Raw genomic sequence first — 20,460 nt, 5'->3', positions numbered from 1 at the left:
TTTCAAAGTCATTTGACATCAACATTGCTTGGTCTTCCTTCTGTAACTCTCTCCCTAGGCAAACATTTAGGCAAACAAAATGAAAAGCCCAAACTCTTTTTTTTTTTAGCAGATACTTTGGTGAACTTTCACCAAACTGATTTGAACAGCAACCCAGGAAGTAGAATTTTTATTTATATGAGAGCCTTCTAATTTAAAAATTATTATTCACAATCAATAGCTACCATTTATTGTTTACTATGTCAAAGGCACTATGTTTAAACACTTTATTTACATTATCTAATTTAATCCTCAATTCATTTACAATGCTTTGAGGTTTGTGTTCTCATTTTATAGCTAGAGAAATTGAAATTTAGAGACTTTGAGGTCAGGTTTGATTCCAGAGTTCCTACTCTTAGCCACTACAAGCTTTTGATTTTATGCAACTCCACACACTGATTTCTGAGTGCTTCCTGAGGCCGGGTCTTTCTGTCTTTGTTTTTTTGTCTCTGTCTCTCTCTGTGTCTCTCTCTCTCTCTTGCTCTCTCTCTCTCTCTTTATTTTATATATATTATATATATTGCTCTCTTTCTCTCTCTCTCTCTCTTGCTCTCTCTTTATTTTATATATATTATATATATATATATAAATTTGGGGGGGAATTTTAGGCAGATCCTCACTTTGGAATAAAGACTTCACAGAAATTGTTTAAAAAATAAGTAAATTATATTTATTATTATTACTATGTTGAGTCTAATTTCCCTCTGTTGCTCAGGCTGCAGGGCAGTGGTACAATCATGGCTCAACATAGCCCTGTCTTCCTGGGCTCTGGTGATCCTTCCAACTCAGCCTCCTGAGTAGCTGGGAATACTAGCATGCGCCACCATGCCCAGCTAATTTTTTGAGTTTTTTGTAGAGATGATGTCTTGATATGTTGCCCAGGCTGGTCTCAAACTTCTGGCCTCAGGCATTCCTTGCGCCTTGGCCTCTCAAAGTGCTGGTATTACAGGTGTGAGCCACCATGCCTGGTCCAGTAAATTGTCTTTAGCTGGCACAATTATGGGAATAAAAAGACAACAAATTGTTTTGCTGCTGATCTGAAGGACATAAATGATCACTGTATATGTAATATATTTAAAAGTTAGCAGCAAATATTTGTATACATATTGTAATTTTCTTTGTAATGTCAGTTCATTTATAAGTTCTACTGTGTATTCTCTCTTGAAGCATTGTTTCCTCAATGTCATGTTAAAGAATCTCATTTACCTATTGTTTTAACTAAAGTTCACTGAAAGTTAAAAAAAAAAAAAAAAAAAGACTTCACAGAATCTCAGAGCTGGAAAAATTCTCTTTCCCACCAGGCACCAGTTTCCACTTACCACTGAGCACTACCACAAATATTTGGGCACACAGACTCCTGATAAATGCATATAAGGTTATTTATAAATGATGTATAGGAAATCAATGATTTTGAGGTTCAGTAAATGATTCCCCAAAGGATGGCACTTTGGCATCCTGAGTACTTTGAACCAAAGGAGTCGGAAGCCTCAGAAGCAAGTTCTCTCTAAGCTTCTCAATTCCTCCTGCTCTTGCCCCTCTTTCTTCTCTATGGTAACAAAAACTAGGATTTCTTTTACCCAAGGTGGGTCCTAGAAACTCAAACCCCTCTCCCCAAAAGCAGCCATAAAACCTAAAAATATCACTAACATCCTCCACCTTTCTGTACAGGAGCTGGCACAAAGAAATTCTCTGACCAATGTTGTCTATTGTAGGTCACAAGACCCTCATTCTGGAGGGGTCCTGCCTTCTACCTGGAAGAAAGGAAGGTGACACAGAGAGGCCAAGGAGAATCTGAACAGACAGTCCTTGCTGGGTTTCCCAACCTCAGTCTATCACCATTTGATTATGCTCTTTTTGTCCAATTGCTTTTCTACACTGCTGTCCATTCATTGAATCTAAGCATAAAATGGTCAGTTTTCCCTGAGTCTTTGGGTCTTCATTTCTGAAGGCTCTTATATCAACTTTGACTGGATAAATTTGTTGTGTTTTTCTCTTGGTAAATCTGCCTTTTTTCAGAGTGTCAGCCAAAACTCTTATATGATGGGTGAAGAAAGCTATCACGCCTTTCCTCTCCTATACATGTGTGTCACGGTACCAATATATTTGTACATAAAATGGATTTTTTAAAGGATGAGAGAAAATATAGGAAGGATTTCTAATTTTTTCTTCCTGTACTCTGGTGGATTCTCTCTCTCTCTCTCTCTCTCTCTCTCTCTCTCTCTCTCTCTGGTGCACTGTTCCTGGAGGTACTGCAATACCAGCTCAATGTATGGAGTGGACGGAGCAAGCTCCTATTCCAACTGCCTGCTCCAAAAATTCATTTAATATATCCTCAGATAGAGGAAGTATCAGATATTAACCTGATAACTAGATCTAAGCCAAAAGGTCTAGAAGCGAACCAACAGATTCTCTTGCCCCCCACCCCCGGGAATGTGCACACCCAGGCTGGGGCTTGATTGACCATGGGTTCATCTATGCACTGTCTGGAACAGGAGCCTGTTTATTCTTTTCCTAAGGACTCCCTTGGGAAGAGACTGGACTGCACCTCTCCATCATTCCATTCCAGAATCTGTTTCCCGCTAGGCCAAGCAACTATGTTATATATACCAAAATACTGTGTGTCTTGGTAGAAATCCATCTCTGCCCGGCCTCTCATGAACATGAGGAAAACTGCCCAGTGTTCTTCTTCTATAAACCTGACAGGACTGGAATCTGTTCAGAAGCCTGTGAAAGTGAGTGGGTGCTGTGATCATGAGACCCCTGGGGTTGTGAAAATCAAGTGATAAAGAGGATGAAGGACTTTGTGATCCACAAAGGCTCTACAAAAGTCAAATGGCATATCAGCAGTGACACATTCATGAAAAGCAGGGGGAGGCAAATCAAGTGACGATGAGACAAACATAAAGAAAACCTGTGCCAAGTGTACATGATCTCAAACAAGGTGAAGCAGGGACCAAAGGGAGACCCAAAGTTTACCTGTAAAATTACCACTAATGTTAATTATTAATTCTGCATTGTACCCCACATCTCTAAAATAAATACATTTTTTTTGAAAAAAAAACCTCTGCCGGTCTTGTCCATTCAGGGAACTGTCCTTGTAGTACCCACTTTCTTACACCACATCTGTCTACAGGTTCTCTCTCCATTTCCATCTTCCTTTGGGGCACAAAGAAGTAACAGGTCCTGTGAGGACTGTAAATGGCCTTCATAGGACCTGTTATTGGAGGAAGTGGAGGATGAGAAACAGCCAGCAGGGGGAGGAATTGACCAGGATAAGAGGAGGAAGAGACCCGGACAGGTTTTCACCACCACAACAAAATTGGTCGTGGCCTCCATGAGAGTTAGGTGAAGCTCTTGAAGGTGTCTAAATAGTTATTAAAACAGAATCAAGATTTGTCATTTCTGGATTGAAAGCTTTTGCTTCCTTCTAACTAATTCACCCTGCAGAATCCTCCTGCTCACTCTGAGACTGGGCACTGGATCTGAGTGAGGTGCAGAGGGATCCAAGGCTTCAGCAAAGACCTGTGCTCCGGTCTGTAATGTCTGAAGTAGGATAAACAGGGACAGCTTACGTGCAAGAATTAGCTGCTGGTGCCAGTCTCAGACTTACCATTCATTCTATTCAAGAAGAAAAAAAAAGCACAAATTTCCCCTTTATTTTTGGTTAAAATGAATGGGGAATGAATGAACGAGATTTTCTCTGTTTTGAAGATTGGATTCCCTTCCCCTTCCCCGACCTCAAGGTTGCTTCCCCTTTGCGGGAATGCAGAGGAAGAAACGGAATGCATTCTTGGAAGCAGATGCCTGGAGTGGGGGTCGGGAGACTGTACTCAGCCTTACCCTGCACCAAGCACGGAAAGCCCTGTGTTTCTTGATCTCCTCGCCTGTCGAATGGGGGTTGGAGGCAGAATTTTTCTCCTTTTCTTCTACAGAGATGTGCTGTGACAGCCAGGGACAGGGGAAGGATGCAAGTACCTTTGCAGGAGGTCTGATTGTCATTGAAGGAGCCACACTGGGTCACAGCACCATTTTGGGTATGGGTAGTGCCCTTTAATGTGGGCAGGGGGAATGTTGGCTTCCCAGAGTTCCCTCTTCAGGTATGGTGGGAGTGGCAGTTGAATGGGACAGTTGGAGAGGAGGGCTCCGGGCAGGTGGCACAAGGAGAGCTGGATCTGAAGCCTGGGAAGAGAAGGAGGCCTGTGGGTGCCAAACTCCAAGCTCCACGACTTCTAACCCCCCTTCCTCTCACTCTCATCCTCAGGACTCAAGCTATTCCTGTTCAGGTAAAGCTTCTCTCTGCAGCAATTAGTGGCCATCATTGCGTTCCCAGATCCCTTGTCTCCCATCCCAGGACAGGCTGTGCTGGGTGACACCATTGAGTGTGACTGCCCTTATGGGAGGGAGCAGGGACCCGAGGGCTCCCAGGGGGTAAGGGAGGCCTGCGGTACTTCCTTGTTTGGAGCCCCCTGGAACTGTCAGAGAAAAGGTAGAAGTGTCAAGACAAGATTTCAAAATCTGTAATATATGAAAGCTTACATTGAAGAAAAGAATCCCCTCCTCACACACTGTTCACAATTTAATCATGGGCTTTATACTAGAAAAATGACCTTGAATTCATGGAGCATGGCTGTATGTGTCTTGTCTTTCTTCAGTTGTGCCAGAGCAACTCTTTAACTGAAGGGTGACCTCATTTAGAGACCACTACAGGCCACTGTTTTAGGCCCTCTCGGGAAGACAGGATTTGAGCCAAAGCACCTCTGTTTCCCTTTCTGCACCTCCAAGCTTTTCGTTGTCTTAACTGGACACACGTTCCTCGGCTCCTCTCTCCACTCCTTCCTCCCTGTCTGACACCAGCCCCTCATCACACATTCTTCTCCTGGTCTGGCTGCCTGCACAGGTGTGGGGTACCTGGGGATGGGCAGGGCAGGTGAGCAGCAGGGCCTGGAGAAAGTTTCCCATAGCTTCTCTGTGCTTGAGGCTGGTCGGGCCCTGGAGGAAGGGGCTGTGGGAGTTGGGCGGTAGGCAGGTTACCATCAGATATTGGTAATTCTGGTAGCTTTAAATTAAGAACGAATTTATCAAGAGAGCAATAGGGCCACAGTCTCTTACCAAAGAGCAATTTTATGACTAAAGGCATGTCTGCCCTTGGTTGATATAAGGAAGTCCCAAGGAAGGACTTCCATTATGCGCACCAAAGAAGACTGGGAATCCAATTCTCAAACACAAAATTATTTTCTTTTCTGGGTTAAAGGGTGCAGAAATGGAATCTAACAAAGTAAGATGAATAGGTATGGAAAATTGCTTCTTCTTGAGATACCTTCTAGACATCTGTTGTTCTTTCTCTTTGGATGGAGATAAGGGTAGAGAAACAGGCTCCAGGAAGCACTGGAAAACAACAGTGCAATTGTGATAAATGCTAACTGGCCCAGAATCCTCCCAGAGTCAGGGAGGCAATAAGGAGTGGTGGGGACTGTGACAAACTAAAGCATGTATGCCCTGCCCAGAAAGTGTTGCTACTGCTGTGAGCTGATTGTAGCTATGTGAGCATACAGAGCTTCTGATTTTTCCCCAAACTCCAGAAATCTTTTTAAAAATGTGATATTTCTTAACTTTTAATGTTTTCCACAAATGGAAAAATTTTTAAAACTATGCAGGCCATACAAAATGGACCTGCAAGTTGTACATGGTCCACAACCCACCAATTTGTGTCCTCTGTTCTAAGCAGAATAATTCCTGTTTCTGCTTGTCCAGCCTGTTGAGGTTAGGTAGGAACCCCCAACCTGCCAGCAGGGTGGTGTGCCAGGGACATTTTGGCATCTCCTGCCAACACTCAAGTGCTCTAAGTGGAAAAAGTCCTGCCAAGAAAAGAGCCATGATGGTGGCAGGGGCCCTGGCCTGGTCAGGTGCTGGCTCCTCCCAGCTCTTGTCAGTTGGGTCTCCCAGCCCCTGCCCGTGACTGCCGGCAAGCAGATTTCTCACCCCAGGCAGCTCCTCATTCCTGGCAGAGGATGGCATGACAGACGGGGATAGAGACGTTAGCCAAAGCAGGCTTCCTGATTTAAAAAGTCTCATTTTCCCCCCGGGGCTGCCAAATTTAGCGAAGTGCCATTTCAGCTGCGATGCTTCCAAACCTTCTTAGATAATCATAACTTCATTCCCTGGGGAGTGCTCAAGGAAATTACCTCCAGCACCAAGTTCCTATGTGCTCTGATTACTCAGACCTGGCTATGGAGGTCTGGCCTCTTGTGCTTGGCATCTTGGTCTCAGGGTCCCTTAAGACAAGCTGATAACAGCTTGCTGTCAGGACACTTGCCACTAGAAAAGTGAACCAAAAAGTAGAAGTTACAGAAAAGGATTCTTCATCAATGATGAGTCCCATCCTCTTAAAAGGTGGGTCAGGATCCAGGCCCTGGGGAAGTTTCGCCTGGACTAGAGAGGAATAGTGACTGTGTGACTTGGGGATAAGTTGACAGAAGTGACAATTGTCGCCAAATATCGGAGGATACAAAGAGGACATCATGCAGGCTGCATGGCTCCTGAGAGCAGAGAAGTGTTGTAGGAAAATTGCATTTAGTTCCACAAAAGAAAAAGAATTCTTCCCCTTTAGGGCCATTTCCTTAGAAAGTGCTTGACTTTTAATTTTGAAGTTATTTCAAATTTACAGAAAAGTAACAAGAATAATGCCAAGAAATACCAACTGCCCTTCACTGTGATTTTCAAACTCGCATTCTGTCATCTTTGCTTTAACATTCTGTCTGTATGCATTATTATTCTTATTTTTCTGACACGTTTGAAAGTCAGTTGCTGTCATTTGCCCTGCTATCCCTCAATCTTCAGTATGCATTTCTCAAGAATAAGGATGTTCTCTTATATAATAATAATTGCCAAAATTGTTGATTGTCAAATAGCGCAATTATCAAAACCAGGAAGTTTAAATTTGCTACAATATTATTACATATCGTTGGTGTTCACATTTCTTCAGTTGTTCCAAAAATGTATTTTTCCTGGCCCAGGATCCAATCCAGAACTGAGTTGCTTTGAGCTGTCATGACTCTCTGGTGTCCTTTAGTCTGAAATGATTCCCTGCCTTTCTTTGTTTTCCATGATACCAATGCTTTTGAAGAGCACAGGCCAGTGTTCTGTAGGATGCACCTTTGGGTTTGTCAGCTGTTTCCTCACGACTGGATTCAGGTTATGCATTTCCTGCAGAGACGTCGCATGAGAGCCGCATGAGAAGTGACTGGGGTCTGCCACCAAAGCTGCTGAAGCATGATCGGGTTGGCCAGAAAGAACTCATGTGAGAGCTGTGCTCACCATATCTCATGTTTTCGTGCAGCCTTTGAACTCTTGGATTCTCTGATTCCTTCTCCCCCAAATAATTTCAACTGGGCTTCAGAACTTCTTGAGAGTCCTTTCTTCTTCATCAGTGAATCTGTTTTCCGACCTCTGTTTTGCTTAGGTCACTGCAGGCAGAGGAGTGGCCCAGTGGCCTGTGGGAGGTTGCAGCCGCTGATCAGAGACCACAGCTTGACTGTCCACCCATGCTGTGGAAGTTACAGGGAAGATGGGCATGTGGTAGAAAGACTGTGCCCAAAGGCTGTACTTGAACCCAATATTCATTCTTCTTGCTTCTGTGGCAGGCTAGATTGCGTTCACTCAGGGAGCCAAGGACCCACATGAGAGGCTGATTTTTTCTACTTTTCTCAGCTGAAACACCTGCAGCAGCTCACAGCCCTCCATGTCCCTGCAGCAAATGCAGAAAAACCAGGGACATGGTGCCTTGGGTAGTGAAAGCTGTGAAGGGCTTTCTGGTAAACAAAGAAATGGATGTTTTGTAGGGAAGGCTCTCCAGGGTGGCTTTTGCCCAGTGCTGGGTCTATGCAGGGACCAGCTTACTGCTGTCTATATAAGTAGAAGCAGACCAAGGTCAGGTCCAGCCTTGTCTCTTGACTCTCTTACCCAAGCCTGCTGCATAGGTGTTCCTGAAAAGCCTTACAGCACAGGCACCACACACCTCACATTCTCAGCCAAAAACCACTGTCTGAGCTGTTTTCCAAACTCCTCTCCTTTTCTCTCCACTCTTTTCCAACCACCCAGCTCTGACCTCGCCTCCTCACAAAAGTCCATCCTGCCTAGTCCCATCCTCCTCCACAGTGACTTACCTCTACTTTGCAGCTCAGGTCTGCACTACTCAGTGACATTGAGCACAGAGAGCCTGCTTTCAGGGTTTGCATTTTCATAGTTATGATTAGATATTACAACAGTATGGGAGGATCCTGTGTAACTTCCAGATCTTATTTCCCTGTCCCCAGATGTAACCATTATCTTGAATTTGGTATATAGCTTTCCCGTTTATTTCTTAAAAATAAACTTTTTTAAAGGACTGTTCTAGACTTACAGGAAACATTGTAAAGATAGTGTGGAGAGTTTTCATACAGCTCACATCACGTTTTCCCCACTGTTAACATCTTATATTTACATCGTATGTGGCATATGTATTATAATTAATGAGCAAATATTGATACACTGTTAACTAATGCTTACACCTAATTAGATTTCCTTAGTTTTTACCTAATGTCCTTTTTCTGTCCCAGAATCTCATCCAAGATACCACTTTACATGTTGTTGTCATGACTCCTTGGGCTCCTCTTGCCTGTGACAGTCTCTTAGACTTCCCTTGTTTTTTATGACCTGGACAGTTTTGAGGAATCAGGTACTGGTTGGATATTTAGTAGACTGCTCCTTAATTGGAATTTGTCTCATGATTTTGCCATGCAGAGACTGGGTTGTGGGTTTTTGGAACAAAGACTATAGAGGTGAAGTGTCACTCTCATCACATCATATGAAGGGTACCTACTACCAGCATGTCTTATCACTGTTGATGGTGACCTTGACCACCTGCCTGAGGTGATGTTTGTCAGACGTCTCCGCTGTGAAGTTACTATTTTTTTCCCCTTTTCTGTTTTGAACTGTCCCATTGGCAGTATCATGTTCTAGTTGATCGAGTTTTCCTCACAGGGCTACAGGTGGACAATTCTGATACTGCTATACATGTATACTTAATTGAACAATTAATTGAATGGATGGTGGATGATGAAAGCCTGGCTTCTCATGGCTAGAATTGGAGTTTACAGATAAGCAAGGGGAGGAGACTAGAATGATGATAATTATGGTAATGAATTAAAGTTGGAGACTCAGTATGAACTCATCACTAGCTTAAAATAGATACAGATGTTGCATATCGAAATATTTATAAATACGTGTTTGTGCACTAGTTAATATGCACACATATATTTCCTTGCTGTGTCAGTTGAAAGGGCCTAGAAGAAAAAACACCAAATGATCTGCCTGGTGTCCAGAGCTTGGTTTCTTTTTTTTTTTTCTCTCTCTCTCTCTTTTCTTTTCCTCTTTTTGATTTTTTTCCTTCTGTGCTTGATATCTTTTTAAGCATCTCCTGTAGAGCAGCAGAACTTGGTTTCCAATCCCATTCTCCAATAAAAGGAATCATGGATACTTGGGGAAATGAAATTTTACTACAAATATAGTGATTGGTAAATAAAGTATTATTGTTTTGCAAGTGTGTAAACTTTATACAGATGGTATCAGAGTACATGTAATTTTCTGCAGCTTGTTTTTTCCCCTCTCATTTTATCATGTGTGATATTCACATAGGTTGATATGTGGACTTCATTCATTCAATTTTACTGTTGGATAGTAATATATAATTTATTCATTCATTTTCCTATTCATGGATGCTTAAGATTTTGTAAAGAGAGCTGCTACAAATATTTCTGTAGAGGGGCCGTAAAGCTATTTTTGTGTGAGATTCCATCCTCTATGGATTGTTTCCCTGTGTTTTTCTAGAATGAACTTCGTTGTTGACTCCAGTAAGTATGAAAGAAGAGAGGCTGGCAGAGGCAGGGAAGAAACTGTGAGGAGAATGGAAGGGAATCTGCAAAGTTTGTGGCCACTCTGCATGTGACTGCTTGAACAGACAGAATTTCTCCAGGGCATGAACATAATTAAGAAGGATAATTGCTGCCTATGTTAGTAAGACAATCTTTAACCTGACCAGATAATGCCAAATTGCTTTACAAATTAGTTGTATAATTTATATTTCCACCAGCAAGGTTTAAGAGCTGCTGTGCTCCATTTACATGTCAAGACTTGCAATTTTAGGCTGTTAAATAATGTCTGTTTGAAGAATGAGAGATGGCTGTTATTATGATTGTGGTTTTAATTCATACTTCCCTGGTTCTCAGAGAGTGAGTATATTTTTTTGTGTTTATTTGTCTCATCTGTCAATTTTCTTTTGCCTACTTCTCTAATTGATTGATTATGCTTCTGTTATTGACATATTGAGAATCTTTATAAATTCTGCATATTAATTATTTGCAGTTAAATGAATCACATTTATACCAGCATGTTGTTTTTCTTAAAAGTTATGTCATCTGATTAACAGACTATCTATAATATCAATGCAGTAGAATTTTTATCAAGCTTTTACTTTGGGACTTATTTTTTAAATTTGCTTGAAGAAATTCTTCCCTATTGTAAGATCAGAATTCTATCTCTCTGTATTTACTTCTTATTGTTAGCATGGTTTCCTTTGCCACCCTTTTACTTTCAACCTATTTGTGTGTTTATATTTAAAATATACTTCTTGTAGGTAGATTATTCAGTCTGATAATCTTTGTTTTTCTAATTGGAATGTTTAGTTCATTTATATTTAATGTAATTATTGACACGATTGTGTTTAAGTCTATTGGCTGGCTTGCTAATTGTTCCAATTTATCCCTTTTGTTTTTCATTCCTCTAAATCTTCCCTGTCTACGTTTGGTTAATCTACTATTTACTGTTTCATTGTTTCCTTGATTGACTTCTTAGTTTTCATCTTTTTTAAAGTAATTTTTAGGGCTAGTACTATGCTACATTTACATTTTATTCTTTATATAATCTCATACTTCAAAATAATTTCCATTTTAATGTGTGTAGTTGTGTACTTATCTCTCCCTTTCTGGAGGGAAGATTTGTGTCTTAGACTTCCCTCATACTCATCATTATTCATTCATCCAACAAACATGCACTGAACATCTACAATGTACCCGGGTCTGTTCTAGGTGTTGAAAATCTAGCTGTGAACAAGACACATGTGAAAAACACAGTCTGTTTGGGGAAATAAAAACATTTTCCCAGAAAAGGAAATGTCTGAAATGAGCCTTGAAGGCTGAGCAGGAATCAGTCAAGTAAAGAAAAGAATGCCAGATCGTTTCAGTTTGTGGTAGTGCTGAGTACAAAGACCTAAAAACAGGAGGATTTGGCTGCAGTGCAGAGTTTGATGGTGCAAAATGGAGGGTGGAGTGCAGAGTATGAGACAGATTGACCAGAAGTTTACTCTGTTTGCTAGCTTCTCATTTCACCTTGAGTTAGGAATCTAGAACTGAGTAGGTGGTATTCATGTCACTCATATTCATTAACTGAAGGAATGCAGAAATGTTGAGCAGCACTACTGCCTATAAAACATGTGTCTCCGTCTGCTGACTATAAAGCTTAAGTTTCTACTTTAGGGGATTTATCCTTTTGAGGTGAAGACATTTTGATTATCAAATTCTGTTGTAAAAAAATAAAAAAGACATATGATTCCTGAAGAGTGTCTCTTGCAACATAAGCAAAAAAATTTGCAGGGTTAGTGGAGAAGGGAGAGAGTATCAGTTTCCCTGTATCTAGACTGCTCAGATTTGAGAGATGCTACTCATTCTCTATATGTTCTTGAAGTTCTTTCCCTCTTTGGGCCTCTGCTTCCTCTTTTGTATAATGAGAAATTTGTAAAAAAAAAAAAGGCATCTGAGGACACTTCCAGGTCTCCCATACCATGGTTTTATCAGTCATTAACACCTTGAGGGGAATTGGTTTATTCACTGTTTCTAACCATGAAAACTTCCAGGGGGAACTCATGGGCATGTGACCCCTATGTATATATGAGGAAAACTCAAAAAATCTGAAATTATCTTTTGGAGGGCAGGCCTCTTGAAGTACAGGCTTCCTCCACTAGGTAAGTGTTCTAGGAATGCATCAGCATCAATGTACCAGCTAGTGTTGTTGTGAGAGGCTGCATTCAGCTTCAGTTAATTTTTTTTTTTAGAGATTCTTTTAGCGTGCTTGCCCATTTCATGATAGGTGATTTACAAGTGCACCTGCCCACACCACCCTGAGTATTCAGTCGTTTTTAACCAAAAAGAGCCTGACCTCCATGCCCCACCCTCCTTATTCACTGAATCTCACCTGAGCGACTTTTGTTTGTTTCCCCAATGAAAAAAGTCACCAAAGGGAAATGTTTTGCCAGTGAGAAAGAGGGGAAACCAAAAAATGGCAGAAGCACTAAAAGGCATCAAAATTGACAAGTTCAAAAACTGTTCTGAGCTGTGGAAAAAGTATCTGGATAGGTGTATTGCATCAAATGGAGGGTACTTTGAAGGTGACTGAAGTTTAAACGTGTAAGAATAAATACATAATTTTTAATAAATAAATTCCAGATTTTGGGGGGTCTCCCCTTATAATAATAATAAGGCCTCTGGTTGCAAGTGACAGAAACCAGCTCAACGTAACTTAGGTAAAAAAGGAGAATTTATGTATAGGATTTAAGGAGAGAGATATCACTGAACCCTAGGGCAATAATGGAGTCAGGTCTCAGGAAAAGACCCAAATTAGGAATAGGAAAACCTTCAGGGGTCATTCTCTATGAATTGGATTTAGGTGGTTGGAGATGGGTTGGAGAATGGTTTATGGACTGGACAGACCTGCCAAAAAAGGTTCCCCTCCACTTGAATTTTGGGTTTTCATTGGGGGCACTGGTCACAGAAATGTGGGGAATGAAGGCCTGTCCATATGTAGCTGGTCCAGAGGAGTGGTTTGGTGAAGAGTTCTGACTATTGGTGTCAGGATGGAGTCCTGTTATCTGAGTGAATATGAAAGAAGAAGAGGTGTGTGTGTGTGTGATAGTCTTCACTCTGTCACACTAGGAAAGCAAGCCCATTTTACCGGGGCTGTTTTAGCAGGCTGGGATTCAGTGTTGGCCACAGAGCTGGCTCCCATGGAAGACTGTTGTACTTCCAGCCTACCAAACATGGGAAAGAAAGAGGAATCAAATGTTCTTACTAATATGAAAGTCTCTGAGTGGAGTCGGGGATGTGGTGGGGCTTTTGGACACAGTCTCCCATGGATATGGAAGGCTAACTAGTAAAACCAGTTCTGGGGGAACTGGTCTAGGTAGAGTAGGGTCTGCCTGATTCCATTTCAGATGTCTTCATCACTCAGTGAACCTTCCCCATCTCTCTGCCGTAGTGTGAAAGTGTCCCTAGACCAAGAGCCCAGAGCTCTAAACTGCCATCAGGATGGTGGGTGAAGGCCCCTACCTCATCTCAGATCTGGACCGGAGAGGCCAGAGGAGATCCTTTGTGGAGAGGTATGACCCCAGCCTGAAGACGATGATCCCAGTGCGGCCCTATGCAAGGTAAGTCAGGAGGGGGATGCAGGGAAGGCCAGGACAGGACCTCCGGGAATGGTCTCCAAATCGTCAGGAGAGAGGGCACTTCTCCTGCTCCCCACGTGCTGCTCCATCTGCTTGTCCTTTTGTCCATCCACCCATTCGCACATTTGTTCATTTATCAACCACCTGCTTCTTGCCTTCTCCTGTACTTTGGTGAGAGGAGACAATGGCTTGTGTTTAAGGAGAGCTTTCCATGTCCAAGAGCTTTCTACTTGTCCAAGTGTTTTACAAACATTTTCTCATTTATTCTTCACAACTACCCTGGAGGTGCTTTTATCTTTATCTGATAGGCGTGGAAACTGAGGCACAGAGAGGTTAAGTAACTTGCCTAAGATTCATTGGATAGCTTTTGTTTTGTAACAGATGACCTCAACATTTGGCAGCTTAAAGCAATTGCCACTTATTTTGTTTACAATTTTATGTGTGACCCATAAACAAAAACTACTTGGGTTGAGCCCAGTTGGGTGGTTCATTTGATCTTGACTGGGCTTACTCATGCATTTGCTGGTCAGCAAGGTGGCTATGCTTCTGGAGGTTGGCTAGCTGGGGCAGTGGGGGCAACTGAGCTCCATGTGTGCTCAACCTCCAGTAGGCTAGCCTGGGCTTGATCACAGAATATTGTGGTAGACTTCTAAGAAAATGGGTGGGAGCAGGCAGGGCTTCTTTAGCTTCAGGCACCACTTCTTTCACTGCATCTCATTAGCCAGAGAAGGTCACAAGTCAGCTCAGATTCAAGGTATGGGGAAATAGATTCAACCTTTTGAGGGAATGAGCTGCAAGGTCGCATTCTAAGGAGCTGGGGTCAGATGAGAAGAGAGAATGGGGTCATTTCTGAACTCCAGGATAGGAACTGAAGTTGCCTGATTTCTGAGCTTACATGCTCAACATCATAGTATATTGTTTTGTTATACATCTAATTGACATTACGCTAACCATAGCATTATAAAATGCTGCCTTTTCTACATGGAAAGGGCCCTGTGGCTTGTTCTCTGAGCAATAGAATGCCATTTGGCACCTCTATAGTAAGGTGACACTCTGAGCACCTCTGGGCCAAAGACAGACACATTGGACTCCTCTACAGTAAGAGGTGAAGGTTGAAAGGTGAGGACATGACTATCATTTGTAGCCCCCAGGAGATCTCTTACTATCCCCTGTTTCAGTTCAGTTCATAGTTGCTTTGTGGAGAGGCAATGTGGGGTCGTGCTTAAGAGAATGATGGGACCCTGGGTCACTTATCAGCTGTGAGATTTTGGGCAAGTACTCTAACCTTTCCATGTTAGAGATGTTTTTTCCTATGAAATGAGGTTATAATACTACCCTCATACCCTCATACCCATCTCACTGAGTGGTTGTGAGGATTATATAGGGTCATACATAACTGTATTATGAAAGTCACCTATTAGGAAACTCTTACTATGTGCCAGGCTCATAGTATCTCATTAATTATTACCTTAGCTCGGGTTCTCCCAAAAGCAGAGCTTCGGTCAAGAACTTAGATGTAGGTAGCTTATGTGGGAGATGATCCCAAGAAACAGGAAGAAAGATTTAGGAGACTGAGACAGGAAAGGAGAGAACATGAGGTGTGGAGTCAGTGTCACTGCTGTGGGCAAAGGGAACTGGCTTCTACTAGGTCCTCCTAAATATTCAATTTTCTACCCAGGGGATGTGAGGTGGGGGAATTTATTCATGGGCTTCCATATCCTTAGTAAAGTTTTGCCCCTAGGGGTATTAACCTCCTGTAATTCTGGGCTGCACATCTGCTACTAAAAAGGGTGTGAAACAGATGGTGAAACAGGCGCAACACACACTTTAGATGAGACATTGTCAGCATGAGCTTGCATGATCTCCTCTGCAGCTGAGATCAGAGGTCGATGTGGGGCACCTTTATAGCCTCTGCTGCAAATATAAAGCTCTCACAGAGCCATATATATAATAACTCAATAATTGGCAGCATATACTTTGGGTCTCTGACTTTTGTTCTCTCTTGTCTTAGATGGTTAATTCCTCAAGGGCAGAAAACATGGCCTTTTTCTCGTTTCCTTTTCCTTCTTTCCTCTTCCTTGTCTTTTTCCTCTTCCTTCAGTTCTTCTTCCCATCCTTCTCCTCCTCTTCTTCCTCCTCAACTTCCTCCTCTTTCTTCTCTTCCTCCTCTCCCTCTTTCTTCTTTTTCTCTTCCTCCTTCTCTTCCTTTTTTATCCTCCTTTCTTTCCTCTTTCTCCTCCTCCACTTTCTCTCCTCCTCTCTCTCCTGCTCCTTTTCTTTTCTTCTTCTTCCTCTCCTCCCACTCCTTCTTTTTCTTGTTCCCTATCTCCTGTCCCCTCCCTTTTGCCTATCTTATCTTTTTCCTTTATCTGATAGCTAATGTTTATGTAGCTCTTTGCATGTATTAATCTATTTAGTCCTCATAATAAACCACAGGTTTGCTCCAAACTCTTGCCCCCTTGGGATGCTTCCCCCACTGTAGCACACTCTGCCCCAGACCTTCCTCCAATCTCCTGAGATCAAAAGACATGGGCCAGAGCTCTTTGATGGTCACTAATAGGTATCCGTTTTCTCATTCACCAAATGGAGCAGATGCCCTCTCCCTTGGAATGATCATGAGGCTCAAACACTGGTTAACATTCAACCACTGGCTCACTGAAAAATTCCTTGGTTTGTAGCATTTATGCATCTCTGTGGTGTAAATATTCCCACCATGGTAGATTTCTTTCTTTCTTTCTTTCTTTCTTTCTTTCTGAAAGCAGAATTTATTGAGAGGACAGAAAAGCTCCCACAGTGAGAAGGGATCTGAAGGGGTTGTCCACCATGGTGGGTTTCAGGCTACGAACATGAAGTCACTGAATGCAAAGTTGGGAAGAGATTTACAGTAACAAATCATTCCATGGAATTTCCCCATACAAATACAGTAGCTATAAATAACCTCAAGGAGCACAGATGATTGTAGAATTAGGAAGTGATGAGTTTTGAGTATTATTACCTTTGTCTTTAAGGTATCTTAGTTAGATTTATGTAATCTAATTTTGAATATTAGCTGTTTAACAACTAACTTGCAAAGTTCCTGAGAATTTAACAGTGGGCTCTCACCACCTAGGCCCAGCACACCACTGCTCAAGGGTTAATGCATACGATTCCAGTTTCTGTGTGTGGCTGTGGCTATTTGTAGTTACAGATTCAAGACAGAGAGTCAGGGCAAAGACCTCAACACCCTGAAACATGAGATGTCTCATTTGTCTGTAGGTTGGCACCCAACCCAGTGGACGATGCAGGGCTGCTCTCCTTCGCCACGTTTTCCTGGCTTACGCCCGTGATGCTTAGAGGCTATAAGCGCACACTGACTGTGGACACTCTGCCCCCACTGTCACCATATGACTCATCTGACACTAATGCCAAAAGGTATCAGAATTTACTTGGATCACCTTGGGAGAGGAGTCCATGCTAGGAAGGGTTCCTGTAAACCCTTTTGGGTGCTTCCCAATGTGGAAGTTGACACCCATGGGTAATGGGGACCCTTCTTGGTGACTGCTCTCTGAGAACTGGGCTGGACTGCCTGAATTTCTTGGCCCAGTTTCCAGAGGGGTGAGGATTGGGCAGAGATGGTGAGGAGAGAGGACTGATTTGTAGGAGCACTACATCAGAACAAAGACGACCGAGATCTCACTTTGCCCAGTGTTGGTCAGACTCCATGTGGGCTGCTGCATGAAGCTTTAGGGATTGTGTTTTGTTTTACTTTAAAAATTGCTATTGGACTTTTATATTGCAAAATATATTTAGGTTGATCCAAAGGAGACTGCCAATATTTGACAAAATTTTGACTTGTCTGCATGTAAATGTCATTGGTCTAATCTAATTCATATTCATTATAAAAATATTAAAGCAACAGAAGTTTAAGCAGTGGAAGTATCTCTCCCATACTCCCACTCCACTCTCTAGAGGTAAGCACTGTTAAAATGTCAGCATGGCTCTGTCCAGAATTTTTCTACTCTGATTAAATATACCCTGAGCTACCATTTTCAACAGATCAATACCTCTACTTTTTCCTTCCCATTCACAGGCCAGGTTTTTAAAATTTAAACATAAAATAAAGCATACTGTATAATTGTGAATCACTTTGCACTTTTCGGTTGAGTTTATAAAGACTTCCTGTGTCAGCCAAATACATCAACCCTCTCTTTCTTTCTACCAGATGCGTTAAACTCTGTAGTTCTAATGATCATGATGTCCTAAAAAATGGGGACCCTCTGGGAGTGTTAGCCTTGTAATTGCTGCTAGGACTGTGCTTCTCCTCATCTGTGCCTTGAAGAAATCTCAAGTAGTGGTAAATTCCAACATCTATAATCTGGAGGAAGCTACCAGGGAGCACTGAGGGAAAGAGGCTAGACCAGTGTCCATGGCATAACAGCTTTTCCTTCTACCTCTCTAAGCCAGGACTCCTCCATCCATTTTCAATGTTTCTGTCCATTTGTCAAGTATCAACTTAGATATTCTTCTCTTCCATGCTATATTCTGTTCCAGATCTCCATTCTGAAGGCTTACACACCGAACACATGTTTACTATCTCAATAACATGTTTATCTCTAGTCCATGCCTCCCTTTCTGACTCTGAATCCACGTGCCCAGCATCTGACTGGACAGCTGCATTTGAATGCTGTACAATCGTCTTCTATCTAAAGCTGCACCTGGCCTTCATCCTCTGCTTCCACCTGACACTATTCTTTTTCCTGTCTCTGTTTCTGTAAAATCCATTCACCCAGTTGGTCAACCCAAGACACTGGGATATGTTCTTGATCTCATTTGTCCTTTCCTCCTGCATCTAATTCTTCAGTAAGTCCTGTTGTCACTTTCAGTCCACTTTCCTTTAAATCCACTGCCACCTCTCACCTGGATGCTGACAATCTCCTACTGTGTTCTCCTACTTTTTACTTTGCTCCCTCCATAATCCATCACTCTCACAGCAGCCAATTAATCTTTGATATAAGCAAAATGATCTTGTCACATCAGCTTGATGACCTGCAATGGCTTCCTTTACACTCGGAATGAATCCTGAACTCCTTCCTGAGGCCCAGGAGGCCCTGCCTCACCTTCGGTGTCTTGTCAGTGCCTCCCCTTTGTGCACCATACTCCTATCACTCTGGGTTTTTTCCAGATCTTTGAAATGAACAAAGTCTTCAACACCCCAGAGAAGATTTTCTCTGTTGCCTCTGTCTTCTTTTTTTTTTTTGAGTTGAAATCTCACTCTGTCATGCAGGCTGGAGTGCAGTGGCAACTGCAGCCTCAACTTGCTGGGCTCAGGCGATCCTTCTGCTTCAGCCTTCCAAGTAGCTGGAACTATAGGTGCGTGCCACCACACTTGGTCAATTTTTTTGATTTATTGTAGAGACGAGGTCTTGCCAAGTTGTCCAGGCTGGTCTTGAACCCCTGGGCTCAGGCAATCCTCTTGCCTCTGCCTCTCAAAGCACTAGGATTATAGGTGTGAGCCAATGCATCCAGCATGCCCTTGTCTTCTTGTCAGAGATGATATTGTGGCAGAGATGGGCAGTAGAAAGAGTAGGAATGAAAGTCTGGCAAGTGCTCAAGTGCCATATTGTCATACCAGCTTGTGTCTAGGCATTGCCCTTTGCCCCTTCCAAATCCCACCTGCTCAGGAAAAGAAGAAAGGAGAGCCAATGCTGGGAGGGACCACTGCCAGAGAGGAGGATTGTGCTGAACAATCTCACAAAGGTTTGTCTACCAGGGCAACTTCAAACAGCAGCAAAGTGCCAATACTCTTTCCTCTTCCTGATTTTTCATCATAGATTTCAAGTCCTTTGGGATGAAGAGATAGAAAGTGTGGGTCCTGAGAAGGCCTCTCTGGGCCGCGTGGTCTGGAAATTCCAGAGGACACGAGTTTTGATGGATATCGTGGCCAATATCCTGTGCATCATCATGGCAGCCACAGGGCCGGTGAGTGGGGGAGCCCTTCTTATGCCTTGTCTCCGAGGTCCCCAGCCTGGCAAAGAATGTCATTAGTTACTTTCTCTACGAGCTGGTGGGTTTAGTGCATTGTCATTATCTTTGTGCTCCTTGGGGGCGAATTTTCATAAAGCTAATCCTTGTCAAGCACAGCAGCAGCCACTGAAATTAATTAAAAAGTTTGCCTCATAAAGTCAGCTTGCTGACATTATCGGAGGCCTCTTATACCAACGTCAACCCCCAGTGGTCCTCTCCTCTCCCCACTTCGCTGTTTTACAGACAGTTCTCATTCACCAAATCCTCCAGCATGCCGAGAACACCTCCAGCAAAGTCTGGGTTGGCATCAGTCTGTGTGTAGCCCTTTTTGCCACTGAGTTTACCAAAGTCCTCTTCTGGGCCCTTGCCTGGGCCATCAATTACCGCACGGCAATCCGGTTGAAGGTGGCCCTCTCCACTCTGGTTTTTGAAAAGCTGGCATCCTTCAAGACATTGACACACATCTCTGTTGGTGAGGTAAGCTGGTCCAGAAGGAGTTTAATGTCAGAAAATCAGTCCTGGGTGTTCTGAATACGTGCGAGACGTGCTTCCTGGATGTAGCACCTGCCTCCCTTTTGCTTCTCTATGTCGTGACTTCAGGGGTGACTTCATCCAATCCCTTTAATGGCCAATGAGGACACTGAGATAGTATAGAAAACATCATAGACATTTAATAAAAATTGACTGATTGATAGAGCTAATCATTTTAATTGTGTAGAATCTGAGGTGCCAAAGCCACAATAAAGGCCATGCCCATTGGACTTTAGAATTGACATTTTATATATATGTATGTATATATATATATATATACACACATATATATACACACACATATATATGTATATATATATAAATTTAAAGATGTGGGGTACAATTCAGGATTAGGTGTA

General features: G+C 42.6%; 2 protein-coding genes across 2 annotated transcripts in view; both read left to right on the top strand.

The window, feature by feature from the left end:
* The window catches only part of ABCC11 (ATP binding cassette subfamily C member 11), a 73,268-nt gene extending 65,928 nt beyond the window's left edge, over positions 1 to 7,340 (top strand). Inside the window, exons 33-35 of the mRNA XM_008067515.2 lie at positions 3,251 to 3,384; positions 3,751 to 4,073; positions 7,231 to 7,340. Coding sequence (XP_008065706.2) covers positions 3,251 to 3,384; positions 3,751 to 4,073; positions 7,231 to 7,340 — 567 coding nt within the window. The remainder of the gene's footprint in view (positions 1 to 3,250; positions 3,385 to 3,750; positions 4,074 to 7,230) is intronic.
* Positions 7,341 to 13,378: 6,038 nt separating this feature from the next.
* ABCC12 (ATP binding cassette subfamily C member 12) overlaps positions 13,379 to 20,460 on the top strand; it is a 57,769-nt gene continuing 50,687 nt past the window's right edge. Inside the window, exons 1-4 of the mRNA XM_021717322.1 lie at positions 13,379 to 13,549; positions 16,823 to 16,978; positions 19,378 to 19,529; positions 19,818 to 20,047. Coding sequence (XP_021572997.1) covers positions 13,431 to 13,549; positions 16,823 to 16,978; positions 19,378 to 19,529; positions 19,818 to 20,047 — 657 coding nt within the window. The 5' untranslated portion in view covers positions 13,379 to 13,430. The remainder of the gene's footprint in view (positions 13,550 to 16,822; positions 16,979 to 19,377; positions 19,530 to 19,817; positions 20,048 to 20,460) is intronic.

This window comes from Carlito syrichta, unplaced genomic scaffold (genome assembly GCF_000164805.1).
Source record: "Carlito syrichta isolate Samal-C Ts95f unplaced genomic scaffold, Tarsius_syrichta-2.0.1 Scaffold309650, whole genome shotgun sequence".
Classification (NCBI taxonomy): Eukaryota; Metazoa; Chordata; class Mammalia; order Primates; family Tarsiidae; genus Carlito; species Carlito syrichta.
The sequence above is the reverse complement of the archived record's forward strand: the minus strand, read 5'-3'. Positions and strand labels throughout refer to the sequence as shown.